The 25,765-nt window shown below is 40.5% G+C and overlaps 1 protein-coding gene across 1 annotated transcript; it reads right to left on the bottom strand.

Moving 5' to 3' along the window:
- Positions 1-15,494: 15,494 nt before the first annotated feature.
- On the bottom strand, positions 15,495-22,552 carry si:ch211-214j24.15. Its single transcript, XM_038738344.1, has 4 exons — positions 21,832-22,552; positions 20,345-21,055; positions 19,500-20,162; positions 15,495-18,510 (listed from the first exon to the last, which is right to left on the bottom strand). Exons 1-4 carry the CDS (start codon positions 22,550-22,552, stop codon positions 17,816-17,818), a joined length of 2,790 nt encoding a protein of 929 aa, XP_038594272.1. The 3' UTR covers positions 15,495-17,815.
- Between the last annotated feature and the right edge of the window lie 3,213 nt (positions 22,553-25,765).

Raw genomic sequence — 25,765 nt, 5'->3', positions numbered from 1 at the left:
TGATTTAGTTACACTGTTGAGATCCGAATGCTCTCCTGTATTGATCTTGGGACACATCAGTTTTCCCACTTCCTACATCCTCCTTTGAGATCACCCCTGCAGCACCTCTGACCCCAATTCTGATGACTCTGACAGCACTTCTCCATCAATACCGTCTTCTTTGTCTTCACATGTCAAGTCCTTTGAATCCAGAATATCACCACGGTCTGATTGACGCCACCGTATCACCATGTGTGTGCAGGTAGTCATTGATGAGCTCCAAACCATCTGTCAAATAAATGCTAATTATTAAAACTAACAACCAGCCATGCTGTTGATATTGTTTGATTCCAAGAACAGTGTAACAGAGATGTACTACAACTCTGGATTGAAATCTATCTACCCAACAGCCAGAAATAGAAAAATGTCCTCTGAATGTGAGGTTCATTAGTAGTGTGCTGACAGGGCGTTTGGTAGAATACATGTATTTTTCTCTGTATGTATCACATTTCCAGGCATATGATCGGTCAGCGAAAGGAAATGTCATGTCAGTCTTCAAGGTCACTAATAAATACAATCTTGATGAAGGTGACTTGCATCCGGAGGAAGTCGTTACTCTGAGCCACTCAAGGGCAGCAACACATGAAATTCACTGGAACAGTTTTATTTATTGTAATAAAATATATTTTATTGCTGTTGTTAGCTATTAGCTTAGCTGCATATGATGATCATCTAATGATCTTACATTTAAAATACACTTCACTACGATAGTTATGACTTTTGGTAGCTGAAAATGTTTTTTCATCTGCCAAAGTTGCCAAAGTTGAATGTAAAATTGTTTGCAACAACGTGAAGACAGTGGCATGTTGATACTTTGTTACTTTGTTTTAATAAGTGCTATGTAAATAAAAACATTATAAATAAATGCTGGTGTGACACCCCTGTCGGCAAAACAATATCCGTTGTTTTTTCCCTCCAAAACCATTTCATATGAATACAATACAATACAAATGTGACAATGCCGTGGTTAGGTAAGGTAAGGGGATGTCTACTCACTGCATCCTGGTGAAAAGGGATGAAGGAGAAGTCATTTTTCATCAATTCTTCATAATAAATTTCAGTCTTTACTAAAAATATGATGCACACTGTGCACTGTGCTAATGTTATCTAACTATTGAGTGTCTAAGGAGTAGTTAATGTCAAAGATTAATTGCTGCGTTGAACATCCTATAGGGACTTAAAGTTCATCTGTCACTGGTGAAAACTTGTTCTTTGTGGCATTTCAGACAATGGAACAAATTTGACAGCTAGTCTATACTTTTCATCTATGTCCAATGAGCAGTGTATTCCTTAATGTACTCAGTCAAATTTTGTGGTAAACTTCATACTCTGTATAAATTTAGTTGCAAACAGCCTTAAAATTGAATTTGAACTTCAGGTATTTAATCACAGCCATTGTTTCATGTTGGTTCCAATACGTTCTGGAGTGCAGACCCAAAACTACAGAAAATGCTCTAAATACTTATGAACTGCACTGTGCGTCTAATAAACCAATCTAACATTACATTTGCATTTCATTTCGTGGCTTGTTTTGATCATGATAATTATTCGGACTGGCTTTATCCAGGTGTGGTCAAACTCAAAAGTGGTAATAGGATATTTGGCCATGCATGTAAAGAGCAGAAATGAGCCACATGATCAATCACTTCTTGGCTGTCATTCACATCCGGATTGCACAAGTAAGACAAATAACGTCTACAATAACACCACTTTATCAAAAACATGGCTTGAGATCTAAAGGAAAGCGGTTGACTGGAGGAATGTATTTCTTGTCTTTAATGCATATCTTGGTGGATATAAAATACAGATGTTGTGCTGTTTAGACACAGATAAGTCTAGTAAAGACAAGAGGGGTCTCCTGCTGCAGTTTAAAGACAGTGTGACCCTGGTATGATGTTACAACAGTGCAGTGATTTCTCATTTGTGCTGTTGCGGTGGCAGATCAGGTCTGATGTGAGAGGTAGATGGCCACTGTATAAAGTTATGGCCCAGCATGCAATGAGGGAACTGCTGGGGAAGATCAAGAGGGTGGACACCATATGTTTTGAGCAGTCTGCCAAGTGGGGGAGAGGACATCACCTGTGACTGGTTACACATCTAAAAACAAGACTTATAGCTCCCACTCAAAACAGAGGAGGAGATGCGTTCACCCTTCACAAATCGTTCACAAATATAAACCACAAAAAGTACATGCTGAAAGCTGGAGCTGAGCCAGCGCTGCAGGGGAACATACATTTTTCTCCTGGCAGCCTGTCTTTACGCTGTCATATTCATGGTTGGGGTTTTTTCTCCTTGGTTAACTTTAACTCTGAAAGACTGTCCAGAATGCTAAGCTCCAATATCAGAGGTTCAAAGAGAAGAATAAAAATGAATTTTTAAGCAGAGAATCCCATCAGAGTCATTTAACTGGCCTTTTATTACAGCATTATTACAGGAACCAGAAACAGCATTCTGAACATTTTCATCTAAAAATTCCTAGTTTATTTGTTACCCTATTCTGGCTCTAGCTGTAATCACTGGTTTTGAAGGCAATGGTTTCTCCTTCCTGTGGCTTCCTTACAATGAACAATATTTCCTGCTGAAATATTTAGAAAACGTCTGCCAGAACTTGCACATTTACTGGCTGTGTTACATGTTCTAAGACACATGACTGCGTTTTTTACCAGCTCTTTCCATTCTGAAGCGCTAAGTGTTATTTATTAGTTAAGCATAACTCCTCTGCTAATTACAGTAGGTGAGTGATTAAAGATTTCCCCAGAGTTTGGATCTGCTGAACAGGCTTAAGCCTAATTTCTCCTCATGTTATTTTCATAAGCAGTTTGTGTCAGTGTTTGTGAAATAAACTGTGCCCCTGGGTAATATGCTTCAGTGACCAATGTTTACTATGTGTCTTTACAATGCCAGATTTTTCTTTCTGAGCTCAAGAGCAATTTATTGGAAACACAGCTCTGCACAAAATCAAAGCAGGGGGTCAAAATACAAGACTTTTCATCATGCAGTTTCCCTGTCATCTGTTGTTCTTGGATGTTCAAAGCATTGTTTTCAGCCATATACTTCTAATGTACATTCCATAGAGGAGGAGCAGGAGAGCTGACCTGCAGCCAACAGCTCATGTGGGACGCCAAGTTGGAGGCAGACAGAAATCTCAAGTACAATTACAAGCATAACAGTTTACATAAATTTCACATATTCCTGAATACATACCAAGAAACAAACAAGGAATAAATGTAAATACTAAATAATAAAAAGCACCAAATTAAGTCTGAATTAAAGAATATATACAGTAGTAGAACATGTTAATTTGCCTAAGAACAGAAAATACAAAATACTTTTTTAGCCATGCTAGTGGCGTGCCTTTAGGAATGAACTCTTTGTGGGTCTAGCTTTTCCACCACGTTGGTCCAAACTGAAATATTTCTACAACTATTTCATGGATTGTCATGAAATTTTGTACAGTTGTTCAGGTTCCATAGATGATAAATACAACTGACTTTGGTGGTCCCCTGACTCTTCCTTGTAGTTTCACTGTGAGGTTAAATGTGTGGTTTTGAATGAAGTGTCTTGACAAATTTTGGATTAAATGCCATTAAATTTGGTACAACCAATATGTCCCCCTTGGGATGTAATCACTTTGGCGATCCCTTCACTTTTCATCCAGATCAAATTTTCAATGACATTCCTCAGGTGTACTAGTGAGTGACGTGTGATTAGACTAGTGCTAAACTAAGATGGTGAACATGGTGAACATTATACCTGCTAAACATCAGCATTTTACTTTAACAGCATTGTCATACATACATTCCTGGTAACAAGAATAAAACCCCTCCTGGCCCATTTGGGGCCATTGTTACAAACCATGGCGTATTTTCCAGCTTGACACAGTAAAAATTATCTTTTAGGGCTGTGCAAACTCATTAAAAATCTGGTTTTAATGATACACAACAAATATCTCTATGTATGTGTTTCATGTTGAATATTTTTCTAATTTTATTAGAAAGTATTTTCTAATTAGAACAGTTAAAAGTGTATTCACTCTAGCACAACTGCACACCAGATCTCCAGAGGTTATTCTTTATAATGATGAGATAAGACACATTTTGCATCCAACTTTCAGAGTGTGAAATGGGTTTTTTGCTCCAAAAGACTCATTTCTTGCAGGAATAAAAAAGTAACTACCTAAGATCTGGTGTGAGATTATAATTTATAAAACAACCTTTTGGACTAAAATCAATCCAAAATAAATGCCAATAGATATGCCCATGCTGTTGTTATCATCACGGAGTGAGAGTAAATGAGTGACCACAGCGGGCAAATGTCTGGGCCCTGTGACTGTGATAAGTAATAATTCATTTTTGGTAGGCTATTCATTTATTAGCAGTTTTCTCCTTACTCCTTGATAGCTTTGGGGCACCCAAAGTACCACTTCATATTTGAATTAGACTCATGTTGTGCACTCCCTCAGCCACAAGAACCAACAGAGCATCTGGAAGCATCCGAGTAAAGCCTCGGCATCATATTGCTGAAGCAACATACATAGACACTAAACACCAGTCCTGACAAAACCAGACAAATACATAAAGCGGTTGGTACCTTTGAACAGGTGCACTGTCACATTCTTGGACAGCCATAAAAAAGCAGTCAGTGCTCTTCCTGTTTCTGTCTCCACATGGCTGGTGGTCGGAGCGTGCTCACCTCCAGAATCACCCTCAGATCCCCTGCTGTCACGGGATGGGGAGGCAGCAGCACCAAAACTCCAGATTGTAAAACATGTGACCCCTCACAATAGATGACCCCGATGTACCTGGGAAGCAGAAGCAGAAAGGTGCAGAAGAAGAACAACAAAGACAGGTTGTATTTACACAGGTGATGCTCAGGGAACTTGTATACAGGTCGTTCCTCTGACACACTCACTGCAAAAAATGTCCATCTAACAACTCATTTCATCTCACATTTAGTTATTATTTTGCAGAAAATCTCTCTCAGGAGATTATTCAGATGTTTCCACTGCAGTGTCAGGAATTTAGAAACAGAAAGTCTTTGTTTTTTTGTTTTCTCACTCACCTCTGAAGGCGTCAAGCCATGCAGATAATTTGGGGTCATTTGAAGATTTTTTTTGCAAGAGCAGTTTTGGAGAGCAACAAAGAAAAACAGTAATGTGTCTATCCAGAAACAATTTACTCTACTGGTACTGATGAACAGTTGACAGAATTACCTTCTATTGAAGAAATATTCCCTATAAAAACTGTTGGCAAAAAGGTCTGTGGATAATCCACTGTAATTGAGGTATTTCCTCTTGATATTTGCTCTTGAAATTCCGTGTAGCAGAAAGATAGATTTGGGAAACCTCAGAGAGATAAAACAGAAACTTCTTATATGGCTAGATAAAGGCTTTAGCTAATCTTATCTATAGTGAACCCAATCATAACAATCCTCATAGCCTTAATAATCAATAGGGTACATGGGGAAATAGGTATTTTTGTTATATAGCATTCTTTTTGGTGTTAGGGACTACATGGACATGCACTGTATCAGGACTTAGAGTAGTTCAGACATAACGGCAATTCCCATTTACAGTAAGCTGAAAGGATCATATACACAGATCATCTGCTGTCCTCCACCAATAATTTAATTTAATGAGAAAATCATTTAAAAGGTTTTGAGGGGAACGCTGTGTGGAATTTCCCAGTGGCTAGAAGATAAGAGTTTTAGATAAGATAACCTATTTAACAAACAGCAAGCTTGATTAGTTTCGCAAAAGTTGTCTGACTTTTACAAGTCTACTGTTGTATCTTGTTAAATTTTTGATCATGTTTTATTTTTAGTTTTTTTATTGCGCAGGGGTACTTTAAATATAATTGTCATATTTATTGTCTAATTATCTGAGTTGTTGCCTTCATCAATTTGTCCCTCTTATGACAATAATGATACATTTTTAAAGCGGATCCTTTTGACGGTAAGTAATAAAACGGTTTCTTTATTCCTCACCCTCTCCTCTCCCTGGAGTGAAGTGAAGCACTGCCTCAGGTAAGACTATTTATGATCCACTGTAATCGAGAGAGGTAGTTCTTATCTGCTTTCTTACCTGCTTTTCTTCTCTTCATGGTGACGCTTTAGCTAACAACTATAATCAGCCAAATGGATGAGCTGCTTCACTCAAGGTGATGGAATATTGATGGAGTTGTATGATTTTAAACCTCGATGTCTATCGAGACATTATTCCCTGCTCTTTGAGTGCATGCACGTCAGTAGATAAATGTGCTGTTTTCTTGCCATCAATCAGAGAAGCTGTTGTTATGATGCCCAAATAGTGATTGGAATATATCCAATTTGAGAATGCAATTATATTCTCACTGTTTGCTCAAATAAAAGAAATAGAAAATCTGCATAATACCTCTTCAGGCAGAGACATTTACATTTTACTTGCCGTGTACACATTTTGTCTCATGCATGCACAACGTCCTGGAATCAAAGGGGTTTAGTGTCTGTGAATAAGGCAGGACATTGTTGTTTTAGGCTTCCTTTGGTCTGTATGAGTATCCTGGGATCATAAAGTCTGTTTGATTTCTTAAGCACCTGGAAGACGGCAAACATTCTGTGGAAGGACAAGGATGCACAAGAGGCCAAGATAGAAATCGAAACAAATGAAAAGAGGTGTTAAGAGCAAAGAAGAGGAGAAAAAGGTGGTAAAAAGGTGAGCTGTTGACTGAGAGCCACCCAAGGATGAGTATTGATAGCAGGGCAAAGAAAGGGGAGTAATACGATTAGCTAGTTGGATGGTATTGAATAGCAATCATAGATAACCTGATCCTCTTTCCCTACCTTCCTCCAAAGCATCCTTTACTCCCAGAATGTGATCTTCCTGAGCTCTGGACTTCCATAAACAGCTCAATACTATTAAATAATATTGTGTAATGAAGGCTTTAATTTAGATACTTAATCACTTTTTGTACACATGAATTCATTTGTGCATTTTGGCATTACCACATCTTAATTGGAGTTTATTACTGCATGCAACATGTTCAGTTAATAAGTCAATAAGTGCATTTGTGTGTCATGTTTGTTAAGTGTGTAGTTGTGTTGTGTGTCCGTTCCATCATGCTTTTCGCCTCATTGGCATTAATCAAAAGCCGTAACCTTGTTGGGGCAGGTCTTGTTCACCCAACCAGCGTACATGGCTGGCTGCTAATGTCCCGGAAATCCTAAACACAGATACAAAATAAACATTTGCAGTGTGTGTGTCCATGTATTAAATGTGTCCATTTATAATAATCCTCGCCCCTGAACATAAAACCTGTATTCATTCGCCTGGTTTTCTTTCGTGCCATTGTTTTTTCCATTATCTCATTTTCCAGCAAGCGCCACCGATATCTCTCTTTACACAACATGCATCCCAATAACCTCCTTACATGCCTTTATGTTGTTGTCATTCAAGCCACAGAGCTCTTCTAGCTTCTCTGCTCCATATACACCTATGACTGTATATATGTATAGATGATTAAAGTCAGTCACCCAAATATAATGTTAAAGATTGTAAAATAACCTCTATTAGCATGTAATGTGACGCTGCAAATAAACACATGCACATTCTAGCCTGTAAACCAGTGGTTCCTAAACCTTTTGGCTTGTGACCGTTAAAGTGTAATAATGTCTATTTATGACTCCTTGTCACACTATGAGATGTGCAGTTCTTGGTTAAGTTATATTTGAATGCATTTCAAACATGAAGTGACACAAACTGAAAGTTTAAACAAAGACTAGGAGTCTACAGCCATGCTAGCAGCTCTGTGAGGCTGTACACAGAAACAGCAGTGCTTTGAGGTAAACGCTAACATCAGGACGGCAGCATACTAATAATGACAATGCAATGAAAAGTGAAGGGATCAACAAAGTGATCATAGTCATCCTGGGGGGGGACATGAATGTTTGAAGCAACTTCCATGGCAATCCTTTCAGTAGTTGTGTCAGACATTTCACTAAAATCATGGATATTGACCTCATGGTGCCGAAATATTTCAGTCTGGACCAAAGTGTTGGAGCAGTCGACAGACCGACATTGCCATTGTAGGGCTACAATACTAGCATGGCTAAAAATTTGACATAAATTGATCTTGTGGACCCTTTAGCAGGGTCCCCAAGTTGAAAAACACTCCTCTAAACATACTGAAAGTTCAAATTTATTAAATATAAATGTGTTTGCTGTCATGTTTTGCTGTTACACTGATGTTTTAATAGCACAGATGTTTAGATTCTGTATGATACATATCTTGTTTAAGTGCTGCTGACATATCGCAGAGATAAAATGCTGTGAAAGCATTCTGCCTTATTGGCCGTCATTGGGAGCTAAATGTCTGAAGGTGAAATTGACTTCAGGGTCAAACCACAAACCCAGTAAGCATCCATTGATTTACAGGGGGTTCTCCTCTCATCCCGCTCTGTAATAGCTCTTGTAATAGTCACTTGCAAAACAGATGGCATCTAAATTTTTAACATACAACTGTGTTGCTTTTCCTCTTTTGTGGTCTCGAGTTGTTAGGTTAATGATTTAACGAGTGAGACCTTCTGAGAAACAGACACGTATTCAAAATGGAACTGGAATTCGGTTGACTAGTGTGCAGTTATTTCCCCTAATTGTTTCCTGAACTTTGCCCTTGAGGTTTTCCCTGACCCGGCGTATCCTGGTGGGGCTCATGACAGACGTGGATTTGGAAAGATGGAAGAGGGTGAGTCCTGAGAGAGAGAGAGAGAGAGAGAGAGAGAGAGAGAGAGAGAGAGTGTGTGTGTTTGTGTGTGGTTGTTCTGGTCCAGTCCAGGTGGCGGCAAAGCCAAATGTACCTCATTTACTTCTGACATACATTCCTCCATCACCTCCACACTTGAAGCCTGGACTTATTCAGACTTTTCCTGAACGATTCCAGTGAAATTGTTCCCATAGGCTTTGTGTGACGTTGTAATGGAGTCTCAAAGAGGCCAGACACTCCCACATTAATGTCTTGTGTCCTTGATTTATAACAGTTTGGAATCAGAGCTGAAGACTTGAACTTCAGTTGGACTTCAGTCACTAAAACAAGGACTTGACGTGGACTTGGCTGCTGTGAGACTGGCTCATGAAGACGTGAATTGATTTATAGTGTCCATCTAGTCTCCATCACAAGGTAGCCCCAGAAGTCCATAAAGAATTTCACTTGAAACTTTAAATGAAAATCTTTCAAGAGAATAAAGCAAAGAGCTTAACAGTTGTTTTCCTTTTATGTTCACCATTTTGAGGATTTACTGCAATGACATTAGCACACACACATTATTTACTTATATGGTAGTGCCTTGTTGTTGGGGATTAGAGAAATCTGTGGATTTGAGATTTGCACAAGAGTTAAACCCATTGCAGTGACATCTGCAGTGGTGAAATAATGTTTTCGCCTCATGCTGTCACACCTTCTGGAACCCCTGCAGTTTGCCCACAGAGCCAACAGGTCTGTAGATACAGTAAACATGGCCATCCACTTCATCCCCAGCACCTGGATTCCTTATGCCAGGATCCTGTTTGTGGTCTTCAGCTCTTCTTTTAATACCATCATCCCAGACTTTGCTACAGGAGTGTGTCTGAATTCACCTGCGGGTCGATTACAGTTTTTCTGTCCAACTGGAGGCAGCATGTGAAGCTGGGGATCTATGTCTCCAAATCCATCAGCACCAGATCTCCCCAAGGCTGTGTCCTTTCCCCTCAGCTCTTCTCCCTGTATACCAGCAGCTGCGCCTTCTGTCATCAGTCCGTCAAGCTCCTGAAGTTTGTGGATGACACCACCCTCATTGGGCTCATCTCTGGTGGGGATGTCTGCCTACAGACAAAACAACTTGGAGCTCAATGCTCTTAAATCACAAAAATGAGGACATGGACTTGACTGTTGTAAAGAGTTCAGAATGCTTCAAATTATATAGGTGGTATGACATGTCATCTGAACATGAAAATGTTTAAAACTGTTCTGAACGGTCTCACTTGAAGATGAGGCCTGCTGTTGTGGGCAGGACTGAGATGCGATGGACTGAACAAAGGGGGATAACAGCGCACACTTTCACACAGTCTCTTCTTGAAGGCATTTATATTGTTGCACTCTGGTTGTACCTACACATGAAAGGTGAGAGAAGTAATTTTGTGAAAAATAAAAGAGACCCAGGCGGCGCGGTGGTGCACTGATGTCGCCTTACAGCAAGAAGGTCGTGGGTACCCCGCCTTTCGCCCGATGTCAGCTGGGACTGGCTTCAGTCCCCCACGACCCTGTACGTAGGATAAGTGGTTGACGATGGATGGATGGATGGATGTATCGGGCACTAGGGCTGGGTATTGTTTAAAATTTTACGAGTACCAGTATCAAAACCAGAAAATTATTTTGTTAACTTTCCATCAATAAACTGCAGTGAAAGATCTCCACCAGTGCTTTTTCCTTTACTGTTGAGTCGGAAACCTCCTCCAAAAACGACTCGATAAAGGAGTCACTTAGCTACACTAAAGACTCACCATCAAAGGAAAAGAGAGACTTTACTTCCAGCCGATTAAACCAACTACACCTGAAGCAGCTGCAGCCAGAGGCTCTCTGAATAAAATCAGCTGATCGCTGCTGCGCCACAAAAGTTTGATGTGATGGAACACAGTGAGAGAAGTGTTAAATGATACCAGAAGATGAAACCAACAAAAGCCAAGCTTGTGGTGATAAACCTGCAACAGTGACAAACATGCCTGAGACCGCAGCCGAAAGTGGAGCGGCAGTAAAATCAGGCATGGACTCAGCGCTGTTTGCATGTTTGTCTGCAAGCAAAACCATAAAAATAGTAACTGTGATCTGATTATAAAAAGTATGCCTGGCTAGTAATTGAAGTGCTGGTTTGACAAGAGACGTTTCGATTCTACTCGATACTTACACTTAGTTTGAAGCATAGCCTATTTATGCCTTAAAACTTGACTAACTTGAGACTTGAGATTTTTGACTTAAAAGTAAAAACATACAAGTGTCAGGTTTTAGACTTGGTAATATGCTTGAAGAATAAAAAATAAAGAAAGATAGGCACACCTTGCCTTGGCCAGCTTTCTATTCATTAAACCTAGGCTACTTTCACAGCACGTAATTACAGCTGTGCAGAAAAACACTTGAAGAGTCATGGACTTGCGATAAAGGACTTGACTTGATACTTGGCCTAAACTTGGAAACACCTCAACTGTTTTTTGAGCGTTGACTAAAGGATTTGTTTGAAATTGCTAGAGATTTGACTTGAACTTGTAAAGAAGAAGAAAACTCCCTTGAATGCCCTGCATGCCTACACTCCCTGTGGCATCACCAAAGCCTCTCTCTGTTGTTTATCCCAGCTTTGAAATTAAATTTCATCATCAGTGATTGGGACTAAACTTCCAGATAACTGGCTTCACACAACCATGACCTGGCCTGGTCATCTGATACAGCTGTTTCTGTAGTGAACTCTATCTCTCTGTTTTAGGCTTAAAACTCTTGTGAAATCTGTATCACTGTGAGGTCATGATGCAGACTTTCTTTATGGGCTGGAAAGGGTAGAGAAGTTCACACCTCCTGCTGAGGTGCACTGGTCTACACTACCATGTCCCAGACATCACCCCTGAGGGACATCATCGTATCAGAGCATGGAGGGTAGTAGAGGGTGGATGATTCTTTACACCAGATCTAAATCATCCCTCTCATCCTCCTTCTCCATCCTTGTTCCCAGCCTCAGCCCATCTATTTTTTTTCACCTGAAAAAATAGCAGGCAGTGAAACGTGATACAAGGCGGTGGGTAGGGGGTCGTGCCGGTCGCTGCGCTGTCCCGCTAATGGAGATGGATGTGGGCTCAGAATTGTCTCCCGAACAGCCTTCACAACAGAGAAAGAGAGAGGAGATCCATTTTCTTGTGCTTCCTCCCAGGCTGCAGAACTCCTTTAATGAGAGGGGGGGGGCTGAGCACTCACGACTTGATTTGACAGAAGAAGGGGAGACCGCGGGATAAAGAACTGCAGAGAGAAAAGACATGGTGGGAGATAGAAAAGAGAGAATGGGTTGAGAGAAAATGAGGAGAATCGAACGGAGGAATGACATGTTGACAACAGAGGAAGATAGATGATAAGACAGCAGGGAAAGAGAACTGCAGGAGAAATGAAATTCAAAGAGGTGTAATTCAAAGAGAGAAAGCCCCGAGATGGAGACTGATGGAGGTAAATAGACCGTGATTGCCTACAAATCACTACTTTGCTATTATGCTTCCTGTAAGTCCATCCTCAAAATGTCTCAGGCCCTTCGGTCCTGCATCCTCACAGTTATCACAACATTTTGGGAGCTTTGGGGCTGAAGGGTTATCTGTCAACAACACTGTGGATGAAAAGAGGCAGGAAAAGAAAACTTCACTTAAACAGAAGCTGCAATACAAGGTTTTTAATCTCAGAATGTCAGGCACCATTACAACTCTGTAGAAGGTAAATCCCACCAGAAAAAATAAAAATAAAAATAAATATAAGTACGTCAAAATTATTATTTTTAAGTCAAAACATGACATAATGTTTAACTTACAGGACTGACTCAACAATTTGAAATAGTAAGTAAAAACTTTTTGACATGAAAGGGAAAATGTTGACTATATGCATCGCATTCATGTAAGAAAAGTCTGCATGAGTTTTAAAATCTCAAGTTTTAGCCATGAATCCTGCTGAATCCTAATTTGATGATTCTTTGACTTTTCCTCTTGCGCCACCATGTTGACATTTGTGTTTTTTGACATTCGTGGGTGAAATGTTTCAATAACTATTGAATAGATTGCCTTAAAATTTGGTACACACATCCCCATCAATCACTTTGACGATCCACTGACTTTTTTATCAGGTTTTCGACCAGATACACCGACACGTATCCTCGTACGTGTCGGTGTTCACGAATGCGTCTCTGACCGGATGGGGAGGGAACTGCCTGGGGAGAGCAGTGGGTGGTGTGTGGCCTCCTGGGGAGAGCACCCCGATATAATACAGCAGATCTGGTCTCGCTTCGTGACGGCGTAGGTGGACCTGTTTGCCAGACGGCACAACACCCACTGCCCGCTGGCCAAAAGGGCTGCTGTATGCTTTCCCCCCACCCCATCTCATCCGCCCACCTGCTGGAGAGGGTGAGACAGGAAGAGTTGTCAGTCATCCTGGTAGCCCCCAGCCGCAGATCAGCGGGGTGGTACGCAGAGGTGACGCAGCTGGCAGTGACGGAGCCCTGGCCTGTGCCTCAGGTCTGGGGGTCTCACAGGAGTCAGGCGCCATACGCACGCTGCCGGTGCTCGGCCAACCTCTCCAGGTTTGGCTCCTGAAAAGGAGAGGTGAGACAGGCTGGGCTGTCCGCAGAGGTGGTACATACCGTCCAGACGGTGAGGGCAGGCTCCACCACTTCCTGCTACAAAGCTAAGTGGCTGGGCTTTCAGCGCTGGTGTATTGAGAAGGAAATGGATCCCATAACATGCTCAGTGGGATCCAACCTTTCCTTCTTACAGGGCCTAATGGAGAAGGGACTGTCACACTCAACCATTAAGGTGTATGCGGCAGCTATCTCATCTTGTCATGAGGGGTTTGGCGACAGACCTATCTTCACCCACCCCCTCGTGAAGCGTTTTCTGCAGGGTGTGAGGAGACAATGACCGGTGCTTTGTGTCTCCACACCCCAGTGGGACCTGCCACTGGTACTAGAGGCTCTGAGGTCAAACCCCTATGAGCCCCTGGAACAGTCCTCCTTGAAGATGCTATCTCTCAAGACAACCTTATTACTGGCTCTCACCTCTGCCAAGAGAGTGAGTGAGCTGTGCGCCCTGTCGGTCCATCCCAGCTACATGGGAAAGACCGACCCTCGGTGGTCCGGGCTCACTCCACAGTGTGGCTGTGTCAACGGCCCTCTTCAACGGGGTGAGCATTGAGGAGATTTGCACAACGGCATCGTGGTCTTCACCATGTCCATTTGTGCGTTTTTACCTCTTGGATGTGTTGGGCTCCTTCTCAGGATCTGTGCTCGCAGGTGCGACTCAGGATCTGTGATGAAGGAGACTGGTGTCACACTGACTGTGATGTCCCTGTAAGGGGTCAGGACAGTTCAGGTGTTGGATCTGGCTGGATCAGATCCCTCTTGGTCATGCCAAACCCCTAGTGGTCTAGTGACCTTTCTGCCCCATCACTTAGGATGGACCCACTGTACCCATAGAGTCCAGTAGAGGGCGGAGCCTGTGTGATATAGAACGAAGGTTACGATATGGTAACCCTAGTTCTATTAGCACAGGCGGAGCCCTCTACGATGGAGCCCTGCCACTCCACCGCCGTCTGCTGAAGGGTTGGTTGGATGCTGAGCGGTGAGGACACCGCTATTTATACGGTACGTACAGTAGCGACGTCCAATTGGTCGGCTACTTACAGTATGCTAAATTTCAGTGGGCGAGTACGTGCGTGTGATAGGAGGAGAGGTAGTACCCCTAGCGTCCAGTAGAGGGCGGAGCCAGTGCTAATAGAACTAGGGTTACCATATCGTAACCTTCGTTTTAGACACTCGGAGCAACTTGGGGTTTTGCAGGAGCGTCGAATTGAAAAAAGTTCATTTCAGGACAGCTCCCAACGTCATTTGTATACTTGTTTGTGTACTTCACAGCAAAATCACGGTTAGGCTAAGGACAGATGAATTGAAAGCTGCTCTTTTTTTATTGTAGGCTTTAAAAAAAGAATTGCGTGACCGTATGATCAGGGCCTTAGTCTTGTTACTTTAAAAGTCAAGACCACGAATTTCTTTTTTATGATTCCTTATATTTCATCATGTTTGTCTTTTCTTGCATACCCCTCTGATTAAAGGGGGCAGATAAGCAAAACTCACACTGCAAAATCTAAACAACAGTGAAGCAAATATATGAAGCATCTTAGTGCAGGCAGATTGTGTGTGACATCACCCGATATGATATCTGGTTATTGCGGTTTACATTTTTCAAGAAGTTATCTCTCACTGCCAGGTGGAGCCACCAATGTGCAAAGTTGCCTAATGTAACTTTAAAAAAAGGATGGAAACACAATGATGTTGCCTGGGAGAAATGAACAGCAGAGATACAACTGAAAGTAGAAAGTGTTCCTTTAAGATTTCAGATATTTCATGTCTGTTTCATATTTATACACACGTCCAGACCAGGAAACTAGATCAAACAACTTAACCTACGTCATAAAACAGTCTCCTGCCGCCCTGCGTTACCATACATTTTGATTTTAAAAACTGCCTTGAGACTGGACTTTACTCTGCCAGAGTGATTTTAGCCTCTGTATGTGTCTCTGTGTGTCACTTATTTAAAAGCCCTTTAATTAAAAAAAATAAATAAATCAATTCTTTGAATGGAAGCCGCACTGATTCTCTGTTTCCTTAACAAAGAAAATGGTAGGCTGGAGCGACCTCCTGTTTGTAACCACTGTCAAAGTGGTTGACTGTAAACTGGAAGAAGCACTCATGTGGACTCCCCTGCACAGACGAACACAGTTCATTTCAACCTTTAAAGGATTTAAAGGTTTAAATGATTCCATTTGATAGGAAAGGTGAGTAACTTACCAAAGACTATCTCACTTGAAACATTGTCTAGACTCCTCCTCAACTCCTTACCAGCCCAACTTTTTAAACGCCATCTCTGGAACCTACAATGCCAAAAGCTATTAATGTATCATATACCAGAAGTTTTAAGAGTGCTGTGGTTAAACCTCTACTTAGGAAACCACACCTTGATGTATGGTCTTTAATTGATTCATCTCTAACCTTTAGCCCCTCTAATTCTTTTCTCTCATTCTTTTCGCTTCTTGTGTGTGAGTGTAATCTGTACTCTTACAACGTATTCATGGTAGAGAGGAGCTCCTGTGTGTGAAAGAATTTTCCTTCTTTGAGGGTAACATCAAACAGGGTTTCCCCACGTCACGTTAAGGTTATTTGCAAAAGTGACACACAACATAACTTAGGTTAACTTAGGTAAGCTACCGGTAAGTGTCTTGTTTTGAACTAATATCCAATAGAATTTCACAGATGTATAGAGGGTTGAAGAATAAACTTATCTGAATCTCAGTAGGTCTAGTAAGGACAAATATCCCCAATCAGGAAGAAGCCTTCTGATTTAGTTTTGGCAATACACTGTGTCAATGTGCCATTCTCCTCGAGAGAGCTTCAATAAATACTTCTTAAGATAGCCTGAGTTTCCAGAAACTTTGCTCATCACTAGAGTTGACCAGCTCACAAGACTTTCCATCACAATGTGTCTCAAGTCCTACCTGCTTTGGCAGCACCTGGAACTTGCTCACTGTCCATATGTTTACAATCGCTGTGCTTAATGTTGTCATTTCTCCATTTTGTAATTTTAAAACTGATCCCTCCTCTGTTACTCTTCATGAGGTTTTTTTTATGTTTTTAGGAAGTGAATTCAGGGGTATAAGACCAAATGTGCTGTACAGATTTTAAAACCTTTGAGGCAAATTTGTAGTTTGACTTCACATGACAATTCCTCCCACGCAGGGAGGTCCATAAAGAAATGTCTTGACAACAACTTGACTGCACAGAGCCCTGACCTCAACCCCAACACCTTTGGGAAGAACGGGAACACCCACTGTGAGCCAGGTATGCCCCCCCTTATGATTTTGAAGCAACAAATCCCTAAAACCAGAAGAGAGAGGGCTGTTACAGCAGCAGATTAATGCCCATGTCTGTGGTATGGTATGTTTAACAATCAGTTGTGGAGTTGATCTGTTGAATAGCATTATTTTGACATGTGTATCTAATATTTTTGCTTCTCGACATATGCAAATGAGGAGGCCAATATATTAGAGACATTGTTCCATATAATTTCCAAAACATGACCACCATCAAGTTCAACTTTACTTTAATTGCAAAGTCAGATTAAATTTGTGGTAAATGGTGATGCAGCGTAAAAACCCATTTTATATAATCAGTTTCAAGATTTCTAAGAAAAACTAAAAAGTCATTGTGCAGTAGTGGGAAATAACCAATTACATTTACTCAAAAACAGTTAAGTATAATTTGAGGTACTTCACTGTAGTATTTTCTGATACTTTATTCTTCTACTCCACTGCAATTCAGAGGCAAATATAGTCTATACTTTTCACTACACTGCATTTATTTGAGTTAGTTACTTTATGGATTGAGATTATTAATACATAATTTAATCATATTATCAAATAAATTATAAAGTATTAAGAAAATACTTAATTGATCTTGGGAAGGACATATACAAGCCACTCATAAGTATATGAAGTAATTACAATTAGCTCCACCTTTACCAGCTGTAACATAAAGTGATAAACACATTAATGCATAAGTAATTATAATCCAATAATAAATATTATTCTTAAATGGGCTATTCTGCATAATGAATACATTTTCTTTTGTTATGTTAAGTACATGTTGATGCTAATACTTATGTACTTTTACTTAAGTAAAAGTTTGCATGCAGGACTTTTACTTGTATTTCTCCACTTTGGTATTGCTACTTTTACTTAAGTAAAAGATATGAGAGCTTCTTCCATCGCTGCAGAAGTATTTCAGTGGCAGAATCTGCATTTCCTAATCTTATACAAGAGCGCCCCTTTGTGGGGAAATATCACAACAAAATGGTAATCCCTTCAGCCAAAGAAAGTGAGGTTTTGACAATTTTTTACTTCTTGAAATTAACTAGTCAGAAAAATTACATATAAATTACTTTTGACCGATAGAGATGACAGTTTACTCCATCTTTGATTACCCTGTTTCAACATGTATTATTATCATCTTGTTTACTTTTTTCTTCCTTTGTGGCCTTCCAGCTGTGCTCCAGACTCTTCCTCAGTTCGACTAGATCCCTCCTGATCTCCTCAAGGAGTTCCAGCTTTGAAAGTTTCCTGTCGATGGATGAGAGCACTTCCTCCTCTCCAGTCTCCTCTACGACAGCAGCCTGCTCTGCAGTGGGAGAGTTGGGTTCAGCTGGCTGAAATGACCCAATGGTTTGCTCCCAAACCATCTCAAAGTAAGTGTCAATGAAGGCTTCCAGCTCCTCCAGGTTGCTCTTGTCCCTTTGGTCAATCAGCGACTGCAGACATCCAGACTCAGCAAGCTTCATGTGAGTATGATGATTTTGCTCTGCAATCATCCTGTGTTGTGTTTGAGGAAAAACCAGAAGCATTGTTGGATGTCTTGTCGAGGACAGATGCCCCTGGCTTTCACCATTCAGTCTCAGGTGAAGATCATCCGTAGGGAACCAGGCAGGCAGATATTTAGTCCACCTCAGTCCTTCTTTACCAGAGAGCATAGAGGCTAAACAGGACATGAAGCTGTCTCTGTCAAGGATGGCGAGTCCTGTCCAGCTTCCCGTTCTTTCTGCTGGAAGTGCCACCATCTGACCACCATTATCTTGGCCATCCGAGCAATTTTCTGAGGTTTGAGTAGTGGAACTGGCTGATTCATTCACTGTAAAGGAAATAAGACTTAATCTGAGCCATAAAAATTCCTAACATCTCCACCCATCCCAAGATATAAATCTTCTTATCTCTCCTCTGCAGAAACTGCTACCTCACTGTTTACATCATAAACCAGTGATTGATTTGATCACTCCCCATTTTACACCTGATATGACTTTTAGATTTACTGTATGTGTTGCTTACTCTGTTTAACATAGCATAATGCTGTTTAGTTCATATTCTTTAATTGATTCTATTTCAATAACCGATTTAATTTCATATTATTTATGACTTTCTGACAATGTAATATCTGCTCAGGGGCTATATTTTACACTTTGGCACATTTAAAACACTGTTTAATAATGCACTATCAAATGACTAATAAATAAATAAACAAATATAATCTGCTGATATTGGCATGGATATATTAGTGCACATGTTGGCAGATGTGCTAATAGACAGCATTTTTAAGTATTTATGATCTCTAATGGTCTACATTTTGAAAATGTTTCCTAAAGTTTTAAAATATATTTGTTACATTTGTTGTATTTTATTTATAATTATTATTTATCCAGTCATATTAATTTTTATTTACACATTTGTCACATTTGCTGTTACTGTCATTTTTAAATATTAAATACCATAATTTATTGTTTTACTGTAAAATATTTTGTCTCAATTCATTTTTCTGTCAAAACTCTTTAAATAGGCATTTGAGGGAACTAATGGATGTTAAATGATATGATATGTTAAATGATGATATAATAAAAGCTAAGATTAGTGAAATAAAATAAAAAAATATATATTTAGAATTTTCTATTCTGTTATTTATCTCAAAACCCCCGTTCTTACAACCTCTTGGGGGTTCTCTACGCCCAGGTTGGGAACCACTGCTTTAAAAGAACCGTGTCATTACAAACTTCAGTCCAGAATACGTTGTCTGAACCTAAAGTGACAAAACATGTTGGGAAAACACATCAACGCAGGAGGTTTACTTACAGTCATGGGACCGCTGATGTTTGCAGCTTGTGACCACCTTTAAATCTTTTTTACACAACGTTACTGCAACCGGTTGGTGCTCTTGTGGTGAAGAAACACTTTTCCACATGTGATCGCCTCTGTGAAGAACAGCCATCCTTTCTTTAGGCAGCATCTCCTCTATAAGCTCGATCAGCTCGTTAACCTGAGCTCCATCCCCCCAGTGTTTATTGTCCATGACATGATATCTGTTCCCGCACTTCTCAACCAGCCCCTGCAGCGGTTCTCCTTCGCTCTCAATGCGCTGCTCGATGCTGGTGTCACCCAGCCAGTCACCGTAGCTGAACAGGACCACAGCTCTGCTCCACATTTGGCCTCCTCCTGCCTCCAGTTGTTTCTCCATTGCCTCCCTTTGGGTATCTTTGAATGAGGAGCTCACGTTGACAACCAGGAGCAGAGCAGGGGATGCCAAGAGGAGGTCAGAGGTCACAGTGAAGCAGCCTGGTGTGTCCAGCACTACCACCGTCTTTCCACTGATTGTGGCAGTTTGTTCAGAGCAGGAAGTGGTTTGGGTTTCTGTGTGGAAACACTCCCTGCCTAGGATGGTGTTTCCACATGAGCTCTTGCCAGTTTTTCTGACACCAACAAGCACTATTCTCAGATCTGGAAGAGGGTTGAGTTTCTCTGTATAAAAGAAGTTTTACAAAGCTCTTTGAAACATGACAAACAACATCTTTCTGGTTGAATTGTGTCTAAACATCAAAACAGAAAACAATACATAATGGCTAAATTAAATATTGTTTATTAAATAGATAAAACAAAATTACGCTGACATTGTTAATCACTTTTAAATGTGCCTAACTCACCCAGCTGAGACCTCGCCAACTGCCTTTGCTTCTGCTTCCTCATCAGTCTCTCCTTGGCTCTCTCCTTCTCTTGTCTCATCTTCACCTCCAGCTGTTCCATCACTTTCCGCTCTACTTCATAATGCTGGCCGTCGTTGCAGCCAGCCAACATTTCCTCAATCTTCCCAATCAGTTCTCTGACTTGAAATCCATCCCCTTTAGTTTTATTGTTCAGAACATGATACCTGTTGCCGCATCTATCAACAAGCCACTGCAGAGGTTCTCCTTCACTCTCGATCCACTGCTCAGTAGTGGCGCCTCCCAGCCAGTCGCCAAAACTGAACAGCACGATGACACGACTCCAGATGTTCTCACTGATCAGCTGGAGATGTTCCTGCACTGCTCTCCTGTAGGTTTCGGTGAAAGCCCTGTCCACACGGATCACCAAAAGAAAGACGTGAGGCCCCGGAGGGCAGAGAGACAAACTGAACACCATCTCCATCCGGTCAAAGATGGCACTCTCGTCACTGAAGTAGTTCATCCACCAGCCTGGTGTGTCCACCACAGTCACCTGTCGCCCGAACACCACTCCTTTTCCAACGAGGCACAGGGCTGTTCTCCTCAGTGACTGGCTGCTCTCTCTACTCAGAATTGTGTTCAGTGAAGAGGTTTTCCCAGAACCCTTTGCTCCAACCAACACAATCCGGATATTAGTAATGGGCTTCAGCCTCTCTGAAAGAATGAAAGTGAAAATATAGAGCAAAGGGTGATTTGATGATTTGCAGGTCAAGAAACAGCTGGCATGTAGGTTACAGGAATAGTTCAACATTATGAGAAATATTGTTGCCTTGTCAAGATTTAGAGGAGAAGATCGGTACCACTCTGGTTTATGTCTGTTCAACCTGAAGCTACAGCCAGCAGCGCCTTGGCTTAGCTTAGCATAACTAGACTGGAAACTGGGGAGAAAAACTATCCTGGCTCTAGTGACAAGATCCACCTATCAGCACCTCTAAGGCTCAACTCACATCAAACCAGGTGTTGTGGCAAATAGGCACAGGGTTGAGCAGCTGTGTTTGTGGGTGTGGGTGTGTTTATTTGTTTTTTAGAACTTTACAGCTGTGAAACAATCAGAAAACCAGCAATCCCATTTCTTCATTCGATGGCTACTGTAGGTCGCTCAACCACCGCTGTTTCTTTGTCTCTTTCTCTTTCTCTCAAACAAATGAACACAAGCCAAAGGAAGCTTCTTATTTTCGCTATTTTTCAATTAATTAATCAATTAAGTATCTGCAGCAGCAAAATTGTTTCTGGAATAAATTTAGCCGTACACATGAGGGTTGACCACATCTTAGAGCAGGTCAAATTTCATAAGGTATAGTGCTCATTATTGTGTTTGAATGGCAGGCTGTTTCTATGAGTGTCCAGTATCCAAGCAGGGTTGCGGAAATTTTCGCTTTAATAGCCAAAATAAGCAAAGTATTTCAATGATTGTGAATAGCCTAACTCACCTCGCATGAGAAATCTGTGTTTCTTCATACTCATAAACCTCTGCCGAGCTCTCTCCTCCACTCTTCTCTTCTCTTCTGCTGTCGCCTGTAATAAATTTTCCTGCATTTCAAACCATCTGCTACCATTTGCTCTGACAAGTTTCTGTATCTTCTCCAGCAGCTCAGCAACTTCACTATCATCACTCAAGATAACACTGTGACACCTCTGATGGCATCTCTCACTGAGCCAGCGGAGGGCCTGTCCCCCCATCTGTACAAGCTCTTCTGCTTGAGTGTGTTTAGACCTGTCAGCAGAGATGAAGACAACCATGCAGTGACTCCACACCCTGTCACCCAGCAGGGCCACGTGCTCCTCCACAGCCCTGCGACGCCTCTCTGTGAAGGCCGAGCTCGTCTTAATTATGATTAGAAATACATGTGGGCCTGGTGAGCACAGAGAGACACTGCTTACAATCTCCCTCTTCACAAGCTCAGATGTCTCTTGAGTGCTGAAGTCGCACCACCAGCCGGGAGTGTCCACCACTGTGAGCCACCATCCGGCCACCACACCCAGCCTCCTGGAGCACGAGGTCCTCTCTTTGGTGACAAACTCCTCTTTGCCCAGGATTAAGTTCCCCACAGAGCTCTTTCCAGAGTTTCTGCCACCAAGAAGGATGATGTTTAACTGTGATGTACACAAGCCGTCCCCTGAGAGGAGGGAAACATTATGAGAAGGGTTCATATTCAAACTGCATTGACTAAAATCACATTTCCGTTCAAATGGATTGATTAATTCTTATTTGAGAAGGAAAATGGTTTAAGCTTCTCAAATGTGAATTATTGCTTGTTTTCTTTCTTTCTTATGATGGTAAATTCTTTGAGCTTTAGGGCTGTTAGCCTGACAAAACAAGCAATTTAGATATGTCAACTCATAACCAATATCTTCTGACATTTTATAGAGTAAACAATTAATCAAACAATTGAACAATTAATAATGAAAATGATTGTTAGTTGCAGCCCTAATAATTTACAACATCAGGCTCCATATGACATAAAATTACTAAAATGTACACTGAGTTAATTATGTTTTGTCTTAGAAATACAATAAACTGAATCAATTAGAATATTACCTTAAATCCTTCCATCTTAAATCATGTGTCACATAGACACAATAATGTTTTGACAATCATATTAAAGCAATAAACAAAAGGCTAATAAATTCATTTACACTACACAAACAAATTTTAAGCTATGGAAATGAAAATCACTCTAATATACACACAAAATACTTACAGATAAACAGTTAAGAAGACATTTAAAATATTACACTGATAACTATATTACAGAGAAGGAAGTTGTTTGTGATTTTCACAGCGATTTCTTTTAAATTCAAGACATAATCATGGATGTTAAGTAGAAGACAATGGGAATCAAAACTTACATGTTGACTGCCCCCTGGTTGCCATCTCACATCATGTACCATTTATAAGCAGATTTATAAGTAGATTTTAAAACAAACATCAGTTATTCCAATGTCATGTCCGTGTTTCCATGTTCTCTGTGAAAGATGTGGAGAAAGAGTGATAGCCGAAGTTTGTTTTTTTATGCGTTTATGAGTCTGAAGGTTGTCTGTAATGGTTAATCAGTGCAGAGTAAGAACCCCACCTCTCAGCAGCAGGTCGACAGTCCACTGAGGGGAAACATAAGAGTGTGCACAGCATTTATTATTTATACAACACAGGCAGATAGTAAAGAGAGTTTGTTTTGTATTTACTATACTACTGATGGACTTGTCTCAGCATGTTATCAAGTGTGTATCACTGTTATCATTTACAGCCACGGGATAAGGACTTTGAAAAGAAACAAGTACAAAACTAGAAAAATTATCAAAATTCAGTAAATATGAGTAGGATTTGGTGAATAATGAGCACTGAGCTTCTGTGGGATGCAGGAGCGTTGTAATGTAAGTACTAATGTAGTTACAAATTACTTTATAGATTCATATTTTACACACAAAACATCTGATGAGTTTATGAAAGGGGATGCACTGTCACAGATTAAACAACCCAACAATATCTAAAATAGCTTAAATTTGCTCCACCTCGACCAACTACAACAGTACTACTGACAGCTAATTCTGCATTATGAGTACTTTTACTTTGGAAACTTCAAGTGCATTTTTTGGAGTGTTTTTATGTTGTAGTGTTACTGATTTTACTGAACTATGTCAGCTTAAAAATGATTTTGTGATTTTTTTAAGTTGGGGGCCCACACCTCAATTTCTTTGCTATTAAAGGCCTTTTGACAACAATTCTGACAGCTACACTGTGTTTCATATTTCAGTTAGCGTGAGTCTCTCATATCAAGGGCTGAGCCAAGCATTTACAGTTTTTTACAATTGCTATGTAACATTTCTCTGTATGGGTTCACTTTTTCAACACTCTTCACACGATCAGCTCAACAGAAGTCAATGTGGACTAAACTGTGTATCACTTTTCATTGCTTTTATACAAAATGCATTCAGTGACCATATCTTTCAAATTTCCTAAACCGTTTTCTCACTCAAACTCAACCACCAAAACTGTTACACTTACGTTCAACATAACTACACAAAAATAATCATAAATGATTTGGACACTGATCACCTGTTTTTATTTCTTGATGACCTCTATGAAGGATTTGTGCCAGGTGGGGAAAGGGGGCAGGTAAGGCAGAACCCAGAAAGTTTCGGAATTGTATGGGACGATGTGGCATTTCGTTGTTTTCTTCCAGTCACAGAGTGGTTGTAATAGAATCATGGTTTACTGTAAGATACAATGCAATTCACCTGGGAAATACACCTTTTTGCATGCCTCATTCATCCCTGGCTGTTTTCTATTATATGTCCAGACTTTCAGTATTCATTGCTTACAAGAGGGACATCTGATCATGTGGCTGGTGATGATAAACTTTACACCACCATGATGAAAAGAATACCTCGGTGGAGTTGAGGAATGGATAGTAAGATGGAAGGAAAGGTGACACCGTCCTGGGATAAACCACTCTGATGAAAAGTGATCCACAGTTTAGTCCACATTGACTACTGTTGTGCTGATCGTGTGAAGAGTAAACCCGTATAAAGAAATGTGACTTAGCAATTGTAAAAAACTGTAAGACAATGCTTGGCTCAACCCCTGACATGAAGGAATAATGCTAACTGGACTTTGTAGAAGAAAACCTAGAAGACGTTTTGTCCCTCATCCAAGAGATTTCTTCAGTTGTGCAGAATTTCGTTGGGTCAAACACAGGAGCACTTTCAGTGCAGACTCATCCCTTTAAAATGCACCACAGAGTGCCACAGGAAGTCATTTCTGCATGTGGCCATCAAACTCTTTAACTTCTCCATCAAAGTGTCAGACACCAGGATACTTAATCAGCAACTGCACATTGTAGGGCAATAACTGACAAATGGTGCAATATTCTATGTTGTAAATCTTATGTGCAATATTCTCTGTTTCATTACTGGAGTTAGTTCAGGATTTTTAATCAGTACTCATCAATGCTCATTATTATTACACTATTTATTCATTCCTGTTATTTATCATTACACCTCTCTTAATGTTGTATAATACTGTTATGATACACGTTTATTTTCACTTTTTTCACTATTATATTCTAAGTTTTTTATACTTTATATACTTTATTATATTCTCCACTTAGCAACTTTTACTATTATTTCTATTCCTTTTATGCCTTTCGAGTATCTGTGACAAAGAATTTCCCCTCCGGGATCAATATAAAGGGATTCTGATTCTGATACCCATGACTACTGCTGAGTCATTTAAACAGGAAGTGAAGGCCGACTTAAACCCTTTCACACGGAATACAAAGACCAGATGTTAGCGGATGATAGTGGGTTTTTATCCAGTGTAAGATGGGCACAATGTAACAAATGCAACACAAATACTGCATGACT

This window comes from Micropterus salmoides, unplaced genomic scaffold (assembly GCF_014851395.1).
Source record: "Micropterus salmoides isolate LMB-PRFRI ecotype aquatic unplaced genomic scaffold, ASM1485139v1 Ms_hic_scaffold_10, whole genome shotgun sequence".
Classification (NCBI taxonomy): Eukaryota; Metazoa; Chordata; class Actinopteri; order Centrarchiformes; family Centrarchidae; genus Micropterus; species Micropterus salmoides.
This window is presented reverse-complemented; position numbering and strand designations above follow the sequence as displayed.

Excerpts from the sequence above, each read along its gene's own strand:
- si:ch211-214j24.15 (XM_038738344.1), bottom strand. The coding sequence starts at position 22,552 with ATGAACCCTTCTCATAATGTTTCCCTCCTCTCAGGGGACGGCTTGTGT. Across the intron at positions 21,056-21,831 it reads ACACAGATTTCTCATGCGAG|AGAGGCTGAAGCCCATTACT; the intron begins GTGAGTTAGGCT and ends TCATTCTTTCAG. Across the intron at positions 18,511-19,499 it reads ACATCAGCGGTCCCATGACT|TGAATGAATCAGCCAGTTCC; the intron begins GTAAGTAAACCT and ends TTTCCTTTACAG.